Consider the following 22,428-nt stretch of genomic DNA (forward strand, 5'->3'; position numbering starts at 1 on the left):
CTAAACGTATGAAGACGAAACCTTATTTTTCTGTATTTAAAAGAGACTTGATATGTAATTTCTTTCCAGCGTTGGAATGTATAATGGTAATCTTTGCTTGGCTGTACCTTTAGCCCTTCGTTCAATAATATTTCTTTGCCATCATGCACAGGTAGGAGTGAAGTTTCTACACAGACACACAAGATTTTCCAGCCGTTATTGCAGTTGAGATTTGTGGTTTATTGAAGTAAAAGTACATCAAAGATGAACATACCAGTTGTTTTCTTGTCTTGTTTCCAGTTGTGAGTTGTGTCTTCTAATCATGGTCTGATGAGAATGTTTGTGCTCCCCCTACCTGTGCCTTCCATTTCCTGTCACCTGTGCCCATTGAAATACAACCATGTGCATCTAGTCACTGCCACCTAGTGTCCAAATACTAATATAAATATATCCAAACAAAATAAACTATCATGCAAACAATAAACATAAATGTCTCCTACAGAATGTATGAAACGTAAAAAGGGCCCAGAAATTGTCTGGAATAATAAGAGACATTGAGCTCTTAAAAGAGGAATAAAGAGACCCCTTTCTATTTGTATTTTTTTATAGTAATATTTGTATTTTATTTTAGTTTTACTTTTATTGTTTTTATTTGTTTTACCTTAACTGATATGCCTTGTTTAATATGTACTCATTTTACCTGTATTCTGTTTTTGTTCTGTTCTTGATGTTCAATAAAAAATAAATAAATAAATAAATAAAAACATTTCTCTTGTAAAATTTGTGTCTGTGATTTATTCTGTTGGTTAATGTATATCTGAGATTCTGCATAAACATCCAGAGTGTTAAATATAATATAATGGTTTTCTCAAAAGTTGTTTTAAAAAAAAATCTTTCTTTAAGGCACACAGACCTCAAGATTCAGTCAATGCTTCTCAACAACGGTGACGAGTAGAATATTCAAATAGGAAATGTAAATTACATAGGCAATTCAGATCATAATTTATTCATACCGCAATGCATGATGGGAGCCATTAATGAGTTGTGATTGGTGGCAACATGTCACCACGGTTGAGATAGACAGGCTGATTATTGATTACTATGTTTCTGAATAAAGATGACATTGATTTGATCAGAATATATTTTATTAAATATTTTAGGTTATAAGTAAATACAGATATGCTGCAGAACATCAATACTGTAGCTAACAAGTTAACCAAATCATCTGAATAGGTTTCATTTTTCAAATCATTGCATGATTATGTCAAAACATAACAAACACAATCCGATCACAGTTGCCTTTGTTCATTTGACTGTTATAAGTCAATATCAACAGGCAAACACAATTTAAAGTGAAAGTATAAGTGTCAAGAGCCCAACTAAAGCAGACACTGATCTCCATAATGGTGACTTACAATTTGTGATTTTCTCCTTCAGCGATTCTGCTTGTGATCATCAGGTGTCTTCAATAATGCTCAATCATCACTAAATTAATCCCTTAAATTGTCTCATTAACTTTAACACTCTTGAGTGTTAATTTAACACTCATATCGTCCATTTGAAAGCAGGTGAAGGTGATTTACTACTAATCAAGGAACCGGCTTTACTGATTAGATGCGCATAACAATATCGTGCGATATATCGCCCAGCCCTATTGGGAGGGACTTTGTTCATCCATAAATAGAGTGTTTCAGTTAGAGCTGACGATCATTCAACCAGACACTCTTCACAGACTGCAGGTGTGTATGAATATTCATCCTTCTTCTTCTTCTTCTTCTTAAGAGTTAATTTAGGTCTCTTGAAATAGTTTGACAGGACATAATACTCGTCCTCTTACACCTATATTTAAATAGATTTGTTTATTTATAAACAAATATTACAACACTGTTTTACAACTAAACATTTATTCTGAAGCATTAATGTATTATTTTATTGTCAGCAGATATCTGATCTTCTGCAAGCTTCAGTTCAGCACCCGCTACAGATTCTAGGTGAGCTGAATATTCTACTACAATGAATTAAATTCCCATATTACTTTGTCATTACAATGATAATATATAAATATAATAGGTGTGGTGTGTAATCACACCAGTCTCTGTGAAATATTCTATAAATAATTAATTTATAAACTAATTTCCAGTTTTTTATGATAGAAGTTAGTGTAGCTCTTGGAGTCCTTCAAGGACATTTCAGAGGAGGTAATTCAGAAAGCAAATGTTGACAGTAAAATGTAAAAGTTAAACATATAGTAGATCAGCATCACAGGAAAGCAGTTGTACACGACTGCTAACATCCCTAAACTGCACTTAGGGCACAATTTAATTCTCCTGTACACACTGCAGGATTCCTCAAATCTGTTTCTGAGAGCAACTGTCCTGCAAAATTTAATTCCAACCCTAAATACACCTAAACCAACTAGTCAAGGTCTTCAGAGTTACTCGAAAATTCCAGGTATACGAGTTTGATCAGTGTTGGTTGGAGATAAACTCTGCAGGACATTTACCCTCCAGAGCTTGATTTGCAGAATCCTGCTATAATTGAATTTGAAACTAATTTCTGTTCATAAATATTTCAGAATATTTCACAAAAACAAAGTAGAATTCAAATTGCTTTTATTGGATATATATTTGCTACCAAGTGCTCTTCTTTAAAAGTGTTCATTGGCTATGTGTACATGCATAACTTTTGTTTCAATCGAACTGAATTCATTCCGATTGAATTGATGCATCTTAACTTAGTGTTTACATGAATGCTAAACACGTGATCGGGTTGATGTGCGCATTTATCTCACAAGCTTAAAATCGGAAAGGATTTGTTGACATGTGCACTGTATTGAAAACTGTTGTATGCACTGATTGTAAAATCCCCTTAGAGGACTATTTACACAATTAATGTCCAGTGACTAGAAGAGGAGTAAAGGGACCAGAGTCATTGGTCAAAGTCACTCAATGTATTAATTGGTGAAATGAGAGAATTCATTATTTTCTCACAATGTAAACAACATGTAAATATGTCTCAAATCAAACGTCGTAGACCAACACATTGTCATCCCACGACTTCATATATGACGCTTTTGACCATACATCAACATCCAATGTTTTAGGGTACCCTTTAATGTCAGTTAGATGACGCTATCCTAGGGCGTCTTCCAACTGATGCTTTACCTTTAACGTCAGAGATGACACGGGTAGGTTTAGGTCTGGGGTAGGGTTAGGATTAGATAACTTCATCTAACCGACGTTAAAGGATGTCGGATGTTGACTTATGGTCAGTTATATGACGTCTTGGGATGACAACGGGCTGCGCAAAATAATATGGCCCACTTAATGGAAGGATGTGATCACGTGATGTGGTAACAAGCGAAGCACGTAGCGTCTCGTGCCCTCGCTAAATGTTTGCTTACCTTTAAACTCATCGTTTGTAATTTAACTCTCTCCTAAACTTATACAAAGTGGTGGATTTACTAACTTACTGACCTGTTGTGACTGCCAAAGGCTAAAGGGGTGCAGACCGACTCAAACGTTAAAACGCTCTCAATGGAGTCCCTCACCCACCAGCTGGAGCCTCATCGAACCGCCATCTCCAATGACTTCAAACAAACTTTCTCAGCTCTTGAGACCAAGTTGAACGGTGTCATAACTACCGTGACAGAACACACTGAGAAACTCGAAATTGAGAGTGAATGTGACGATTGAGAGCTATGCTTGAATGCTGCCAATGAGGCTATCATAAAGCTCCAGAAAGACCATGCTAAACTAGCAACTAAAATCGTCGATCTCGAATCACGGAGCCGGCGTAGCAATATCAGGGTAATCGGTGTACCTGAATCCATGGAGGGGCCACAACCGACAGCTTTCTTTACCAAGATGCTTGAGGAGGTCTTTGGAGGCATCCACGATTCGCCTGTGGAGTGTGAACGAGCTCAGAGCCCTGGCACCTAAACCTCCACCAAACCAGCGGCCAAGACCGATCATCATTCGTCTCCTCAGGTTCCAGGTAAAGGATAAGATTATCCGCCATGCACGGACCATGAGGGGTAGGCTGACCATCCATCCTTGTATTTGAGAATTATCCCCCAGAAGCAGCGGAAAGAGTTTAAGACGGTCACGTCGGAGTTGTATTACCGTTTATTATCTTTATGAGCGCTGTCTCTGTGGTATGATGTGATCGAAAAACAGATTGAAAATTGTCAAAGTATCCATTTGAGATTAAGAATTTGTTCAGCTGATTGAAGACAACCTTTTCAATGATCTTGCCTATGAAAGGAAGATTTGAGATCGGTCTATAACTGCTTAAGATGGTCTTATCCAGATTGCTCTTTTTCATGAAGAGCTTGAACTGCAGTTTTCAGGGAGTTCGGAAAACTCCCAGAGCGAAGCGAGGCATTTACCACTTGTAGGAGATCTGCTTCTAAGCTGTGTAACACACTTTTGAAAAAAAAAAAAAAAAAAAAAAAAGATGTGGGAAGTGTGTCAATTGGATTTAACAGACCACCTCCTTCTTAAGGATCAAGGACAAGCAAGTAGCACTCCAGACTCTTAGCTGAACGGGTGCATTGGGATAACACTGAATAACTAGAAACGATAGAAGGGTTAAATTAATGTGTGTGTGTGTGTGCATGTGATTGTATTAAAGGGGTAGTAGGGACATGAACTATGTTGAAAACAATTAAAAAGCCTTTATTTTATTCATGGCTTAAACATTGGTGACCAATTTTAAATCATAAAAACTCTGCTTTGATCCTTACAGACTGCAGGCAGGCTAATTATTTCACATTCAAAAAAATATCCTCCAAAAATTGGACATTTGAACGTTTCCAAAACTAAAACAGAATGTTTGTAAAAATTGTAAAACGTTCTTAGAACAAAATTTGGTGTTGATAGTGTTGACATAGGAAGCACAATTATTATTATAATTTTTTTTATAAAACACCTTTGAATGTCTATAATTTGCCATAACCAGGTTTCGAGACTGAACTCTTCTGCCTTCAGTCCGTAGGGATCAAATCAGAGTTTATCACCTCGGTTTTTAAATAATATGCCCGTGAGCACTCAGAGAATTAAAGAAACACATAAATCCAAAAGCTTGACTTGAGTCTGGAACTTTTACTGGATTTTCTTTCCTGTCAGCAGTTTCCTCTCAAGAGCCGACAGGACACTTTCCCAGCAACAGTGAGCGATGGCAATCTCACAAATGGGTTTCAGGCTGTGGAGGGGCTGCACACTATATATATATCTCATTGTTTTAATTCTTGCTTGTAAATTTATGAGTCCTTGTCCTCCTTCAATTACTGGGAGATATAAAACTCCAGGAGGAAGCCAATGAAAACCATCCCAAAAAAAAAATTGACAAAACTTTTCTGAATTGTGACAAGTAGCTCTTCAGGAGGATCCAACACTGTGAACCTGTGCCACAACATTGAGGCTGCCAAATTATTAACAATTAAACATCTTCCTCTATAAGATAGCTTTGGAAGGATCCACCTCCATTTTTGTAATCTCCCTGTAACTTTATCAGCTAAACCCTCCCAGTTCTTTTCCATGTACAGGTCAGTTCCCAAATATACCCCCAGAACTTTAAAACCATCCTTAATCCATTTACCTTGTTGTGGAAGACGAGGAGGGTCTATATTTTGCCACTCGCCCAGTAACAGCGACACACACTTATCCCAATTAATTTTAGCAGATGTTGCTTTTTGAAAGATTTCTAAACAAAAAATCAAAGCAGAAATGTCCTCATTGTCTCTAATTCATACAGTTATATCATCTGCATACGCTGTGAGTTTTACAGGTGGAATCTCGGGAAACCTAGGAACAACAAGTCCATGCAATCGCTTCCTTAAAGATGATAAAAAAGGTTCAATAGATATTGAATACAACAGTCTGGAAAGAGGGCATCCTTGTCGTATGCCTCTGGTTACTGCAAAAGGTCTAGTTAGGCAACCATTAATCCTCAGCATACTAGACGTTTCATTATATAACAATTTAACACAGGAGACAAATTGTGGACCGAATCTAAAGGCTTTCAAAGTCTTTAGTAAGTACAAATGGTCCACTCTGTCAAAAGCTTTTTCTTGATCGAGAGATAAGAGTCCAATATCAATTTGATGTTTTTTGGCAACTGTAATTATGTCTCTTAGAAAAAATAGGTTGTCGAAAGTTGTTCTTTTGGGGATACAATATGACTGATGCTCATGAATTATAGTTGCCATGAATTTCTTCAACCTATTAGTTATAGCTTTTGACAGTATTTTAAAGTCAGTACACAGTAATGAATCAGGACGCCAATTCTTCAAGAGTCCAAGATCCCCTTTTTTGGGTATTAAAGAATACCTTGGTTAAAGGACTCCAGAAGAACATGATACAGATCTTGTCCAAGCACATTCCAAAACCCCTTGTAGAACTCTGCAGACAGACCATCCAGTCCAGGGGATCTGCCGCTGTTCAGCTCCTGCACCGCACTCGGGAGCTCAGAAAAAGTCAGAAATCCCTCTAGCTCCTTCTTCTCTGTCATTGACAACTGTGGAAGATCTAGAAGAAGTTCTTCAGCCGCTGCTTCCTCACAGTGTTCTGACTGATAGAGGGTCTCATAAAACAATATAGCAGAAGCTAAAATTTGGTCTAGTAGCTAAAAACTGGTCAGTAGTTTCACTGCCATTAGAAAGTTTCAGTTTATGAAAAAATTTCTGCTCTTTCGGCTTTTTCTCTAGTCCAAAAAAAAAAAAAAAGGCAGTTGGAGCATCCATTTCATTGTGCTTTATATATCTTGTTCTCACAAAAGTTTCCTTTTCCTGTTCCTCCAATAAATCCTTCGAAAGATTTTTATTCTCTTTAATGGTGTCAGCTGACAATAATCTGTCTCCTTTAATATTGTAGCTTTGCTGAAGAATTTTCATTTTCTGTGTTCTGTGCAGTGTAATTTTGGCAAAAGTTCTTTATCTGCACCTTGCCCAAATCCCACCACTGTCTTAAAGATGTACAACTATGTCTCTCTTCCCTCCAAGATCTCCACAGAAGGTCAAAAGAGTGTACAAAGATGTGATCTTGCAGTAATCTGCTATTAAAGTGCCAATGTGCCTGATAGGGTTTAGACGACTGAACAGAAATAGACATAGAAATAAACAACGCATTCTCACCCCAAGGCGTCACCTTTGACCATGCTTCAATATTTTGACGTTTTAGGATCCTACGGCGTCATCTAACTGACGCTAAAGGAAAGCGTCAGTTCGAGGACGCGGTTAGGTTTAGGTGTGGGGTGGGGGTAGGGTACACGCGATCCTAGGGCGTCATTTAACTGACGCTAAAGGGCGCCTAAAGGCCAATTTATACTTCTGCGTAGGGTGCGCGCAGTAGGTACGGCGTAGCATACGCACAGACGCGTCCCATTGCGTGTACCCTTCGCCGTCGCCTGACGCGCACCTCCTCAAAAATGTAACTACACGTCGCGACGACGTGGACCGCAAGATTGGTGATTGGTCGGCTTGGTAGCATCGCATTTCCTCCTACGCATTTCCATCACTGTCTATGATTTCCACACGTACCATCTCCTCCGACGTCTTCTCTCATTTCTGCCTTTCAGTTTTAGTAATTTCACTAAAGTGAACTGTTTTTCCACCTCAATAAGCTCCAACTCCAACATGATCCACTCTCTTTCAATCGCTATTGCTTGTAGTACCCTAGCCGTGAGAAATCTAAACACAGTGGCAGAAGTATAAATTGGCCTTAAAGCGTCAGATATTGAAGCATGGTCAAATGCTTCCCAAGGCGTCAGTTAGGTGACGCCTTGGGGGTGAGAATGGGCTGAAATAAAATGATGATCTGACATAGATGTTGGTGAGATACAACTACCAAAAAATCTTCCTTTGTTACACTCTTCAACATAAAAACGATCCAGTCTTGCACCAGAGACAGTATTTGAATTCATTTTTAACCAAGTGTATTGTTTAACATGAGGATAAGCATCCCTCCACAAATCTACCAGATTGTGTCTATTAATTAAAGATTTAAAAACGTATGCTGAACCAGAATGAGGTTCCTCATGATTTCCATCTAATTTGTGATCTACAGTACAATTGAAATCACCGCCTATTATAACAATAATTATCCTGAGGACATTTCATCAATTCATCAGAAAATTTTCTAAAAAACACATTTCTTTCGCTTCCAATATTGGGAGCATAAATATTAAAAAAAGAAAAACTATTATTGTCTATTGTTATATCAGCACGTAATAAGCGTCCAGGTATTATTTCTAAAAAATCTGGATCATTTTTTAAGGTGCAAGTACTTAAATGAAGTATTTCTCTTTTTTGTATCCCTACAACCATTTATATTTAAGGATCCGATGTCCAAGGATACCATCTGGATTAAAAAAGAGAAAAAATACAAAATCCAATATTTCCTAATCATCATGATTTTTTTTTGTCTTTTTCTGACTGCACTCACAAACTTTTTTGAAAAGTCGATATCATTTAGGCTGATCTGATTCCTCTAAACTGGCTTTCTTCATGGCGATTCTGTAAAGAGCCTTAAATCAGGAAAGAACGTTTCAACCTTTGGCTTTCTCTGATTCTTTGTTGCATTCAAAAAGTCATTAAGTTGTTCCACAGTATAATAACGAGATTTAGCAAATCCCTCCTGTGAATTAATTTCAGACACTTCATCAGCAATCGAATCTGAACAATCACTGTCCGAATCACTATTAGTAACTTGCGATTTTGACCTTTCAGTTAACAATTCAACATCATTGTCTGACACGTTATTTGATGCCTGCGTCTCACTCAAAGAATCACTTATAGGCACATCAATCTTGCTCTACCTCAACAATAGCCTCCATCCTGTTGTTTGTTCCACTCTGTTCAGCCTCAGGTATTTTAGCAAAAGTAGGCTTATCAGTGATAATAATATCAGCATTACAACCTGAATGCAACTGTTCAGCTTCTGCGATTTCAGGGAGCGTGGGTATATCAGCGCTCGGATCGGTCGCTGCGCTGGCACTGGTCACTTGAGCCCCATCATTATTTTCTAGAACATTTAAAACCTGTCCTGGGTCAGTTTCGATTTCATTTCTTACATTTTGAGCCTCTTTCACCAGAGGACAGGCTGTTTTAATGTGCCCATATTTTCCACAAACAAAACATTTCATCGACTCAGTGCTGATAAAGATCGTATAATCTTTTCCAAGCGGACACCTCAAGAGTTGTGAATTCAGCACTCAGTATCATAAGAGCCTGACGTCTGAATGACATAACATGTTTCAACTCTGGAGTTTTCAAACCCAGAGGAATCATTTTAATCGGCCCGACCGATTTTCCATAGCGTGCTAAAATATTCTCAAGCGCTTTATCAGAGATAAACGGCGGTACATTTGACAACATCACTTTTTTCGAGAGGTTGGACAAGGGTAATACAGGGACAAAAACATCCTGAACAGTCAAGCCGCACTCCACTAAATGATTGACCATTTCAACTTCCTTCAGAAAAACAACCATTGCTTTATTCATTCTAGAAGCAGACATGATGTTTTGTGCACCTATTTCTCCACCAATAGCGACCAACACGTTCTCAATTGACACTGATCCGTCAGCCGGCATGCACTTGCACGCATGCCGGGCAGACAAACAGGAAAAACCATCGGAGTTTGAGCCCATTTCTATCAGCTATACTGACAGAAGTCAGCACTCCGACTCTCTGTCCTCTAATCCGAAGCAGTATTCAAAAGAAATAAGCCCAGAAAAAAGGAAAAAATTTGAAACTCACTCAAGACCGCCACACACTCTTCCGCTCACACGCTCCCCACAATCACTGTGAAGAAAGAGAGAGAGAGAGAGAGAGAGAGAGAGAGTGAGTGAGTGTGTGATTGTATTAAAGGGGTAGTAGGGACATGAATTATGTTGAAAACAATTAAAAAGCCTTTATTTTATTCATGGCTTAAACATTGGTGACCAATTTTAAATCATAAAAACTCTGCTTTGATCCTTACAGAATGAAGGCAGGCTAATTATTTCACATTCAAAAAAATATCCTCCAAAAATTGGACATTTGAACGTTTCCAAAACTAAAACAGAATGTTTGTAAAAATGGTAAAACGTTCTTAGAACAAAATTTGGTGTTCATAGTGTTGACATAGAAGCACATACAATTATTATTATTATTATTATTATTATTTTTATATAAAACACCTTTGAATGTCTAAATAATTTGCCGTAAGGTTTTAAGACTGAACTCTTCTGCCTTCAGTCCGTAGAGATCAAGTTTATCACCTCGGTTTTTAAATAATATGCCCGTGAGCACTCAGTGAATTAAAGAAACACATAAATCCAAAAGCTTGACTTGAGTCTGCAACTTTCACTGGATCTTCTTTCCTGTCAGGAGTTTCCTCTCAAGAGCCGACAGGACACTTTCTCAGCAACAGTGATCGATGGCAATCTCACAAATGGGTTTCAAGCTGTGGAGGGACTGCGCACTGTAGAGCGAGAGAGCGAGAGAGAGAGAGAGAGAGAGAGAGATACACAATCTATTGGGTGTTTATTGATGTTACCATCATCATTAATTATTACAAATCTCATCCCAAGGTTTATAACTGATCAAAAGTGTGTTAGATCATGTGTTTAATAATATGTGTTTAAAAAACGTTGACGGCTGCATTTATTTATTTAGCAGAGATTTTGTTTTAAAAGTAATAGTAATTTTATATAGTATTACTTTAGTCTAACACGTGATTTTTGAAAACCACACCCCCTCTGTCTTTGCCTCTCCCACACATCTGTAAAAGTGAAACTAAACTGCTATTTAAAGGGATGTCTCAGGGATATTATTGGAGATTTCAACATTTCGGAAGACAAGAACACCCAGTTTTTTGCTCCAGGTCATTTACATTGTTCAGGTAAGGGAATCGAACTGAAATTATGTATTTCTATGGGATACATAATTTAATTGATTTTATGCAACTTTATGATATTTTTTCAAAAAAAAAACCCTGATTTCAGAACGATTCTGGTGGGCCTATTTGTTAATTGGCTATTCTCTCTCTCTCTCTCTCTCTCTCTCTCATTATTATTATTATTGTTATTTATAAAGAGACAATGTACAATTTTTCACATAAATGTTTCCATTTCATGTATTGTAGATTTAGACAAAGCTCTCTCCTCATCTCCATCAGTCTTCCGTTTTCTCTTTATATTGCCCTGCCCCTGTCTCTTCCGTATTGTTTCATTTTGTCTGTCAGAAAGAAAACAAGGTTTCCGGTGGAGAGTATACGCTGGCGCTGATTTTTTTTTTTTTTTAATTAGCCTACATTTTTAATTATTTATTCTTAAATTAGTATAGGCTATATGTATTAGTTGGTTGGTGTGTTTTTTTTATTACACTTCTTTTATTGATAGCTATTGTGGAGTCTTTCAGTGTGTGCCTCTAGACAATTCAGATCATAATTTATTCATACCACAATGCATGATGGGAGACATTAATGAGTTGTGATTGGTGGCAACATGTCACCACGGTTGAGATAGACAGGCTGATTATTGATCTCTGTTTCTGAATAAACATGACAGTGATTTGTTGAGAATATTTTTATTAAATATTTAGGTTATAAGTAAAATACAGATATGCAGCAGAGGTACAAAACTGTGAGTAGTATGAAGCTGCAGACTCGGAGACCTGCATCTACAGTCCCCCTGCACCCAGTCCCTCATTCTCAGACCCCTCGTTTTTCGAGACAGCGCATCCTATCAAATTGTATTGGATAAACATGTGAAGAATATGTGAAGAACTTAAGCCAAAACGTGAGTAGGCTATCTTCAATTTTATTTAGCGAATCGTAGTAGCCTATTCGTTTGATTTATTTTTTTAATAAAACTAATTTAGCTCATCGATACAACATATGAATAGTCCATTTAATATTTGTAAAGATAGTTTGTTACAAGATTTAAGCCGTTAATGTATGTTTTTTCGCCCTCTTCCCCCCGAAAATATTTAGATAGCTAACGATAGCCTTTAACCTTGAACTTTTTGTAGATATGTCATAAATGCTGCAGTTATTTCCACTGCCCATTTTGTGTCCCCATATATTTCAAACCCACAAAGTTGTCCAAAGTTCAAAAACATCTCAAGGGACAGTTCAACAGAGCAGTGCAACATAGCTAACATTTGCAAACATCTTTTTTCTTTTTTTTTTGAAACATCGTAAGACATGTGCTATCGGTCCTATGTTGTAGGCTATTCCAGGGTACACCATCAATCGATGGAGTTGCCCCTGCCGAATCCAGCAACATATAATTTTATGATTATGCAAAGCGACTTATAAATGAGTTTTTTTTAATGCAATTGAAGACGAAAAGTAAAGTCACGAACACAGTTTATCTTCCTTTTTTTCTTTACAGCAAGATGATGTGATCATTAAATAAAGTACAGAATTGTTTATTATTGGTGTTTTGTCTATTCTGATTTGTTTTGCTTCGCATTCAAAATATCAAAAAAACAGATATTGTAATGTTAGCATGGTAATGTTAATTAGACCATTATAGGTTGAACTGAAAGAAAAATTGGAAAAAAATATATATAAAAAAAAAACATTGTAGCAATATCAATCTGTAATTGTATCCCTTCCATCAGTAAAAATTAGTTTTTTTTGGCACATGCATTAAGCAGGGAACGCAAATATTTATTGGATAATTTTTTTGGAGACCGTAATATTGCATCCTATTGTTTTTAATTGCATTTGGATAATCGTGCGCTGTACTCTGTGTGCAGGTGTTATTCGATCTTTTGAACAGCAGGAGGCGCTGTGTTCGAAAAACGAAAGGGTCTGCGGGACTCTCGGTGGGGGACTGTAGATGCAGGCTCCGAGTCTGCAGCTTCATAATATTGAAAACTGTAGCTAACAAGTTAAAGCAAATCATCTGAATAAGTTCCATTTTCCAGATCATTGCATGATTATGTCAAAACATAACCAACACAGATCACAGTTGCCTTTGTTCATTTGACTGTTATAAGTCAATATCAACATGCAAACAAAATATAAAGTGAAAATATAAGTGTCAAGAGCCCAACTAAAGCAAACACTGCTCTCCATTACGGTGACTTACAATTTGTGATTTTCTCCTTCAGTGATTCTGCTTGTTATCATCAGGTGTCTTCAATAATGCTCAATCATCACTAAATTAATCACTTAATTATCTAAATAACAGTTTAATTTAACACTCGTATCGTCCATTTGAAAGCAGGTGAAGGTGATTTACTGCTAATCAAGGAACCGGCTTTACTGATTAGATGCGCATACAATATCGTGCGATATATCACCCAGCCCTATTATGCTGTATCCAACAAAATAAATCACAAATACTAAATTCAAATGACGATTGTCACAATATAACCAAAACAATTAGTTTGTATATTTTTTCTTTGTTCATCTGACTGTTACAACTCGGATACAACAGCCGAACAAAATCTAAAGATAATGTAAGGCTCAAGAGCCCAACTAAAGCAAACACTGATCTCCATAATGGTAACCTGAAATTCTGGTTTTCTCCTTCAGTGATTCTGAATTAGTGGTGACTTCAAGTGAAACCGAGTTAAACCTCTGTTAATTCTCAATGAAATCTTCTGTAGAAGTCTGACAGAAATAAATTCAATCTGGTTAGTAATAAGTGAAGCTGGTAATGCTGTCTGTGGAGTTGTTTAATCCTCCTCTGCTGAGATCTTCAGATTTAATGTCTTCTTTTCTCTGCAGGTGATTTCATCTAAGACTGTGTCATCTCCTTTTCTGTTCTCTACAGAGGAGTAAAGTCCAGGTTCAGAAAGTAAAAGTCCGCCTCAGTATTTTGTTCCAATCACCTGGATTTGCTTATTAGCAGTTTTTCAGCCAGGAGACAGAAATCAGCAGAAATCAACTGTCAACAGATCCCCCTTTCCCAGTGACTGGCCAGTGGCTGGTTTAGTAAATGCTGCTTCTCGTTGGATCTCACATAGGGCCTCTCTCAATAGGCTTCTGCAGTTGTCACAGGGCAGCCAATAGGCACGCGAGCTGTCTTGCCTATGTCTGCGTACTGCTGCAGCGCGTTTTACATTAATTCAAAATTAAGGATAATTTTTTGGCTTCAATATCTCGTGGAAAAGAGTTTTCTCCTAGCGTAAGATATTACACAGTATGAGAGAACCTCTCGTAAGAGAACTCTGGCCTTCTTTCGTGGCTTATTTTATTCTCTCTAAAATGTCAATAGAACAAAGATAAATAAATATCCATGTATGTGTTTGGTGTGTGTGGCACAGACAGCAAGGACTCTATTGGACTATGGGCAACCACTTGACTATGGGCAACCACAGCGGAAAAGGTATACCAGCTAATATATCTTTCTTTCTAACTAACTAACTAACTTGTCCTCGATTTTAACGCGATTTGGTTCACCTTGTCAGTGAACTACGGCTCTTTGTAGTAAATGCCGCTCCATCTGAAAGTAGGTGAAGGAGATTTACTACTAATCAAGGAACCGGCTTTACTAATTAGATGCGCATAACAACATTGTGCGATTAATCGTGCAGTCCTACTCTAGACCTATTTTTCCGAACTCCTCACAACCGTACATTCTTCCGTTGAGAGCTTGAATAATTAAGACACTCCAGCCCAGTTGGTGGCGATAATGCACCTTTGCCGATTGCAAGCAAACCACTTGTATAGTGTAGCCTACGATGCGGCTACTGCATAAGAATACAATGAATACAAACAACCCCATTTCCGTTTCTGGCGGCGGAGTAATACCGTACATCACTGAACACAGAACGATTGTCTGGAGAATCTCGCTGGTCGTAAAAGGGTCAGAACACAATCTCATCCCAGACATTTTTGGTGCTGAGCTAGTGATAGATACTCCAAGACCCAAAATGGATGGGTCAATTAAGAAAGAAATCCAGCGTGTGTATTGTTGTTCTGTCTCCAGAAACTGGGATGGGAAACACTGCAATAAAATGTAAAGATGATGCTAATTCTGATCTGAAAATATTTTTATATTAAATGTATATAATTTACATTAAATCATAAAATTGTATATTTATATTATTTTCAGATTCTGTGTCCGACACAACAACTCCTCAACAAATTGGTGGAGACGAAGGTAATCCATTCTCATTTACTGGTGAGGACAGCGGTGCCAGTTTAGAGAAGATCAGAGTCTGGGTGGGAGAATCACAGGTGGATGGTGTCAGGGTCTGGCTTACAGATGGGAGAGTCGAAACCTTTGGAGTCGGTTCTGGACCGTATCAAGAGTTCGAGTTCCAACCTGGTGAGCGTTTCACCTCACTGTCCCTGTGGGGGAACGGAGCAGGAACACGTCTTGGAGCCATCAAATTCAGGACCAGTCTGGGGAAAGAGTTTTTTGCAAAGATGACAAGAAAGCGTTTAAAAACAGAATATCCCATGGATGTCGGCTCTGGATTTTGTTTGGGAGTTGTAGGAAGATCTGATCAGGAATTTTACAAGATGGGATTTAAGTTTCTCGAAGCAGTTGAATCAGCAGTTCTCACTGATGTCAACTATCCCACTCTCCACCAACTGATGCAGCCTAACCACCTAACCCTAACACAGGTGAAAAAAGAAGAAATCAAATCCCTCAGTTTTAGTAACGACTCCTCCACCACTCAAAAACAAAAAGTTGAAACCTCAAAGAAAGTGACCAAAACATGTTCATGGTCAATGAGTAGGAGTGTTACTGCGACGCTTAGTATGGAAGTGAAGGCTGGGGTTCCATTGATTGGTGAAGTTACTGGAGGATACAGTGCCACCATTGGATCAGAAAGCTCTTATGGTCTGGAGCACACAGAAGAGACAACCGAAACTCTGTCTACAGAAGTAGATGTGCCACCAGGGAAGAAGCTGGACGTTTCTGTCACTATTGGCAGAGCCACTTTTGACCTGCCTTACACTGGCACAGTGAAGATGACCTGCAAGAACGGCAGTGTGTTTGCCTATGGAATCGAGGGCACATACAAAGGAGTCACTTACACTGATATCAAAGTGGAGACCAAGGAATCTCCTATAAGGGTCGTTCAACGGAAATGTCCAATTTTCTGTTCCTAGTAGTCCCCGTGAAATCAAAATTGAACCTATTTACTTTGTTAGCGCATATTACTAGTCTTGTGGTGAACAATTAATCCGTGCAAGTAAAAATATATAAAAAAAATGTTTTACCTTGGTAATCTTTAATCAAAATCTGAAAAGTTACTTCCGGTCTGGAACGGTTTCTTTTTCTGATGACGTAGGTTTTACAGCTTGGGTGGGGAAACGCTTAACCACTCCCCTCAAACCGTTAGTTTGCTATGAGCGAGAGATGGAGAGGAGGAGCGCTACCCAGATAGCAAACTGATATTGAATCAACGTGGAAACGACGTCTCTCATGACATTGAAACAACGTTGATTTTGCTCATCGAATTAACGTTGAACCAACGTCAGACGCGGCATTCTTCAAAGCTAAATGAAAATCGAAAATTGGTTTGCTTTCATAACGTTGAAACAACGCGTTGATTTCAAGTTGATTTTCCGTTAGTTTTGAAAGTCTGACGTTGGTTCAACGTTAATTCGATGAGCAAAACAATGTCAGATCAACGTTGTTTCGATGTCATATTTCCACGTTGATTCAATGTCAGTTTGCTATCTGGGTAGAGTAAAACCCTGCCCTCTGTTCAATATTCCGTTTCACTTGGAAATACGTCACAGCACTGGAGAAAAATCGTTTGCAACTCTCGGTTCACGGGGACTTTAAAGGTGTTTTTGCAGAACTACGCCCCCTCTGGCGACAAACGAAACTGCGTGCGCACTCATGGAACACATACATGCACGTATGCACGAGCTGTTCATAACCAAAGGAGCATCAGCTGCACACTGTGCGGCACACATCTTACAGTCATAATGAGGTAATACAGTTATAAATCTGCAAGTCATTTAAAATATGAAAGGAAAGGCATTCGAGTATATTACATGTTGTAACCCAGATAACAAACTGACATTGAATCAACGTGGAAATGACATCGAAACAACGTTGATCTGACATAGTTTTGCTCATCGAATTAACGTTGAACCAACGTCAGACGCGTCATTCTTTCAAAACTAACGGAAAATCAACGCGTTGTTTCAACGTTATGAAAGCAAACCAATTTTCGATTTTCATTTAGCTTTGAAGAATGCCGCGTCTGACGTTGGTTCAACGTTAATTCGATGAGCAAAATCAACGTTGTTTCAATGCCATGAGAGACGTCGTTTCCACATTGATTCAATGTCAGTTTGCTGTCTGGGAATCCATTTTGAACTGTTTTATGTGCTTACTGTATCCACGTATGATTGTATAAAATATGGAAACACGTTCACGAACAATATAAGTTATTACTTTGTATAGGACCCGTTTGAGCCCTAGAGCAGACCGGAGATCTCTCTGTTTGTTGAAAGCTTCCCGATGTTGACTCTTGTCTTGTCTCATTCCGACGACTGGCACTGGACAAACAGAAGTTGTATTTTCTTTGTCTCACGTGGAGTTTGCGTTGGGGTTTGGAATGAACTACAAGCCGGTCTCTTCGGGGCTGTTTACACCTGGCCACAAATGCGTTTTCTCAGATCGGATAGCTGATCTGATTTATCAAAAAGATGGTCTTTACACCTGCTCACATAAATGTGTTTTTGCAAAACGTATATCAATCTGATATTCAATTCCCACGCTATATACAGATTTCATGAAGTGCACGTCACCGAAAGATATGAGCTGCATTTTTTTAATCATCGGCTAATTTCAAAATCAGCAAAGACAGCAATAAGAGAGAGCGGCAACAGCCCTGGTTGCCTGGTAAGATCATTTCATTTCTTTACTTTTAATGAAGATGGTAGTGTAAGCGTCTGCGACTTACTTTCACTTTGATTTGCGATAGATTGCGGCGCGCTGGCTTTATGAATAGACGCTCTGCTGCTCATCTGAGGTGATGCGCGTCGTCATATATGACTAAAACAACATGACATATAGCCTGATTTCAACAACCAGATGCATTTTGTCCAGTTTTGTCTGGAATACGGCCCAGACCACCTCCTGAAGTGATTTGAGCGATCGGATTCAAATCCGTCAGAGGGCATTTACACATTTTCACGATCGAATAGCTATCCGATCACAGAAAACGCATGAAGTGACCAGGTGTAGGCTAAACAGCCCCTTTGAATCCATCTTCTACTTTTGTGGAAAGTTGACTAAAGTTGTGTCGCTCGAGTTGTCTTCTCTGATACGGAGAACGGCGCGAATACTGCAAGAGGCACATAGCCAGGCGAGTGTGAACGCGCATGACGTAACGGCCAGTCTCAGATTTGAGCCCGAAATTCGAATCCCTCTTATATATTTTACTGTACAGAGGCGATCTCAGTGATCAGAGAAGGGCTCATTCAGCCCATCAGGCTGGGTTAGAAAACGGCTATTTTTAACATGAAATGTTGCGCAATGCAGCTTTTACCTTAAAAAAACACTTTAGAATTACAATTTCTTTACATTTTAAAATAAAACAATATGTTATTTGAACATTTACACCTTCTTCAAATCAAGTGCCATCAAGTGGCAATATTTTTTTTATTATTAATTCTATAGAATTCCAAGCACCACAGAAGTGCTCGTCCCCACAGTCATGTACAATGCTTTATTTTGAGGTCAATAAGAGGTTTTTACACCATTTAAAATACAATAATGTATAACTATCTAATATATTATGTAAATTACATGAAGCTGTTTTTGCATTAGGTGGAGATAATGGCAAATTACACTTGCTGTTTGCAAGAACTTCCTGCGGTTAACGTGAACGATGTTAACAATATTGTCACACATAAGAGTAAGAAAGACAAGGGCTTTAAATTATATATTTCGAGCTACATCGACAACTTTGAGGTTGAGTACTTTTTCCCAGTGGGAAAATGTTTTTCAGCGGTATGAATCTAACGTTAGCCTACTTCTTCAACAAACATTTATCCTCAGCTGTACAAACAATTACAAAAACAAAAAATTAAGACAAATACACGACTACAATGGACCAACGCACTGATCATCACAATCTGTTTAATATTATCTGGAGACATACACCCGTGCCCAGGACCGCACCGCGTTACACGAGAGGAGAGGCTTGGAGAGGAGCGCACTACTAACAGTCCTACAGGTATGCCCATTGTATGATGTACTACAGTGTGGTCCTGTACTTTCTAACCTTCCCTGTCCGTCGCCCTCGTTTGGTGGTGTCGCGGATGGGGTACCGGGGAGGCGTGCTGGTGCTGGGGTGCTGAAGGTGGTGGATCGGCGTGCGCAGGTTTCTCGCACCGGCGTTGCCCAGATAGCAAACTGACATTGAATCAACGTGGAAACGACGTCTCTCATGACATTGAAACAACGTTGATTTGCTCATCGAATTAACGTTGAACCAACGTCAGACGCGGCATTCTTCAAAGCTAAATTAAATCGAAAATTGGTTTGCTTTCATAACGTTGAAACAACGCGTTGATTTCAAGTTGATTTTCCGTTAGTTTTCAAAGAATGACGCGTCAGATCAACGTTGTTTCGATGTCATATTTCCACGTTGATTCAATGTCAGTTTGTTATCTGGGTGGCGTGGCTGGAGTGCGGCGTGTCCTTGGAGGATCGGTCCCACATTTCGATGACCTCGCGGGGACATCGGGTGGACCACATGTTTCAACTGGGTTGGCTAGACCCCAAAGTTCTGAGACAATTTCAAAAACGTGCGATTCACATGTCCCCATGATAATGCAGAATAAAACGGCTAAATCCAGGGATTGCCAAAAACAGGAAGTGGGAGGTGTTTCAGACTGTCAATCATTCGCGAACAGTATGGGACCCTAGGAGTAGCCTAGTATGAAGCTGCAGACTCGGAGACCTGCATCTACAGTCCCCCTGCACCCAGAGTCCCGCATTCTCAGACCCTTCGTTTTTCGAGACAGCGCCTCCTATCAAATTGTATCGGATAAAAATGTGAAGAACTTAAGCCAAAACGTGAGTAGGCTATCTTCAATTTTATTTAGCAAATCGTAGCCTACTCGTTTGATTTATTTTTTAATAAAACTAATTTAGCTCATCGACAACATAGCCTATGAATAGTCCATTGAATATTTGTAAAGTTAGTTTTTAACAAGATTTGAGCCGTTAATTGATGTTTTTTCACCCTCTTCCCCCAAAAAATATTTAGATAACTTACGTTTATAATTTAGCAACATAAACATAAGCATCATAAGACATGTGCTATCGGTCCTATGTTGTAGGCTATTCCAGGGTACACCATACATCGATGGAGTTGCCCCTGCCGAACCCAGCAACGTCATTTTATGATTATGCAAAGTGACTTATAAATTATTTTTTTAATGCAATTGAAGACGAAAAGTAAAGTCACGAACAGTTTTTTCTTCTTCTTTTCTTTACAGCAAGATGATGTTTAGGTGATCATTAAATAAAGTAGGAATTGTTTATTAATTGGTGTTTTGTCTATTCTGATTTGTTTTGCTTCGCATTCAAAATATTAAAAAACAGATTTTGTAATGTTAGCATGGTAATGTTAATTAGACCATTATAGGTTGAACTAAAAGTAAATTTGGAATTTGAATAAAAAAATATTTAAAAAAAAACACTGTAGCAATATAATCACATACTATTTTTCTAAAGATTCTTAGAAAAGTTTAGATTGTCTAAAGTTCAATCTGTAATTGTATCCCATTCCATCAGTAACAATTCGTTTTTTTGCACATGCATTAAGCAGGGAACGCAAATATTTATTGGATAATTTATTTGGAGACCGTAATATTGCATCCTATTGTTTTTAATTGCATTTGGATATTGTGCTCTGTACTGTGTGTGCGGGTGTTATTCGATCTTTTGAACAGCAGGAGGCGCTGTATTCGAAAAACGAAAGGGTCTGAGAATGCGGGACCCTCGGTGGGGGACTGTAGATGCAGGCTCCGAGTCTGCAGCTTCATAATATTGGAGACCCTAGGGCTGAACCAAGGGGACTTTTAGGTGGTCATTTAAATATTAGAAGTTTACTGTCTAAAAGTGAGCAGATACAGCATCTTTTATTGGGTTCAAACCTGGATTTTTTATGCTTGTCTGAAACCTGGCTTGATCAAAATGCCCCATTAGCAGCTCTGAATATTCCAGGTTATAATATATACAGGACAGACAGACAGGTATCAAAAAAGGGAGGAGGAGTGATGGTTTATAGAAGAAGCACATTACAGGGTCACAAAATTCAGTGGTCAAATTGTAATCTGGAATGTTTAGGGCTCAATGTCAGGCTTTCCCCACAAATGTCCTTGTTGTAATATACAGGCCTCCCTCTGCAGATAACAGTTTTTATGAAAACTTTGAGCAGCTGTTAAAAGAAAACAACCATGACAAAGAAATTATTATAATGGGGGATTTTAACATTAACTGGCAGGATAAACCCTTTAAAGCTTAAACAAATCACTGACAGGTTTGATTTAACACAAGTTGTCCGTGGGCCAACGAGAATAACTAACTCTACTAAGACTCAAATTGATCTCATATTTTCAAATAGACCAGAAAGAATTGTAAAATCGTTCAATATGTTGACAGGTTTATCGGATCAACTTTTTATCGGAAAACTTACTAAAAAACGCTTTCATTCTTGTACGAGTAATAAAAAAAGGCACCACTACAATTCCAAAAAGTAAATATCAATTTTTTTTAGATGCAGCTAACCAAATTCAATGGGATGACATTTTACCCTTAGTTGACTGACAAAGATAACCAAACATTTTTAATTACACTTGAGAGAACTATTAAAGAATTCACTCAAAAAATCAAGTACAAACATAACAAAAACATTGTACCTTGGATAAATCAAGACATTATAAAAATCATGAAAGAGCGTGACTTAGCCCTAAAACTTGCAAATAAAACTAAATCAACGCATGACAGAGGACGTTTCACCATGTTGAGAAATAAAGTTGTCAGGTCATTAAGAAAAGCAAAGGCTGATTTCTTTATTACTATAATTGAAAAGTCTAATGGAAATCCTAGTAATATGGAGCCAGATAAGGAAAATGACAGGTGATCAACCAAATGAACAAAAAACTGTAGAAATTAAAGTAAATGACCAGCTGATAAACAATACTCTCGAGGTAGCAGAGGCTTTTAATCACCATTTTATTGATTCTGTGGCTAACATAGCAAGCTGTTTTACACCTGAGAACGTATTAACTCCGCCAATAGACACAAGTCAATCAGTTTTTAATATATTTAATTAGGGCTGGGCGATAAAACGATAACGATAATTATCGCGATATAATTTTCCCCGATAAAACGATATCAAGAGGTCGATAAATGTTCGATAATGTTTATGCGTCAAAAAAGCGGAACGAAACTCATTTAAACCGCGCGCGCCACACGGAGCATTTATCCGCTCGGCTCAAAGTCCAAACGGC

At 38.3% G+C, this 22,428-nt stretch overlaps 2 protein-coding genes across 3 annotated transcripts in view; one reads left to right on the top strand and one right to left on the bottom strand.

Annotated features, from left to right (window-relative positions):
- Positions 1 to 22,428, bottom strand: part of LOC120485500 (uncharacterized) — a 38,434-nt gene that overhangs the window by 12,013 nt on the left and 3,993 nt on the right. For both annotated transcript variants that reach the window (XM_089131749.1, XM_089131747.1), the window contains exon 2: positions 9,738 to 10,443. The gene's annotated coding sequence lies outside the window, so the exon portion shown is untranslated. The remainder of the gene's footprint in view (positions 1 to 9,737; positions 10,444 to 22,428) is intronic.
- On the top strand, positions 10,758 to 16,313 carry LOC120485493 (aerolysin-like protein). Its single transcript, XM_039681292.2, has 3 exons — positions 10,758 to 10,863; positions 14,247 to 14,308; positions 15,038 to 16,313. Exons 1-3 carry the CDS (start codon positions 10,778 to 10,780, stop codon positions 16,045 to 16,047), a joined length of 1,158 nt encoding a protein of 385 aa, XP_039537226.2. The 5' UTR covers positions 10,758 to 10,777; the 3' UTR covers positions 16,048 to 16,313.

The sequence above is a fragment of the Pimephales promelas genome, chromosome 1 (assembly GCF_988280905.1).
Source record: "Pimephales promelas chromosome 1, fPimPro1.hap1.1, whole genome shotgun sequence".
NCBI classification, from domain to species: domain Eukaryota; kingdom Metazoa; phylum Chordata; class Actinopteri; order Cypriniformes; family Leuciscidae; genus Pimephales; species Pimephales promelas.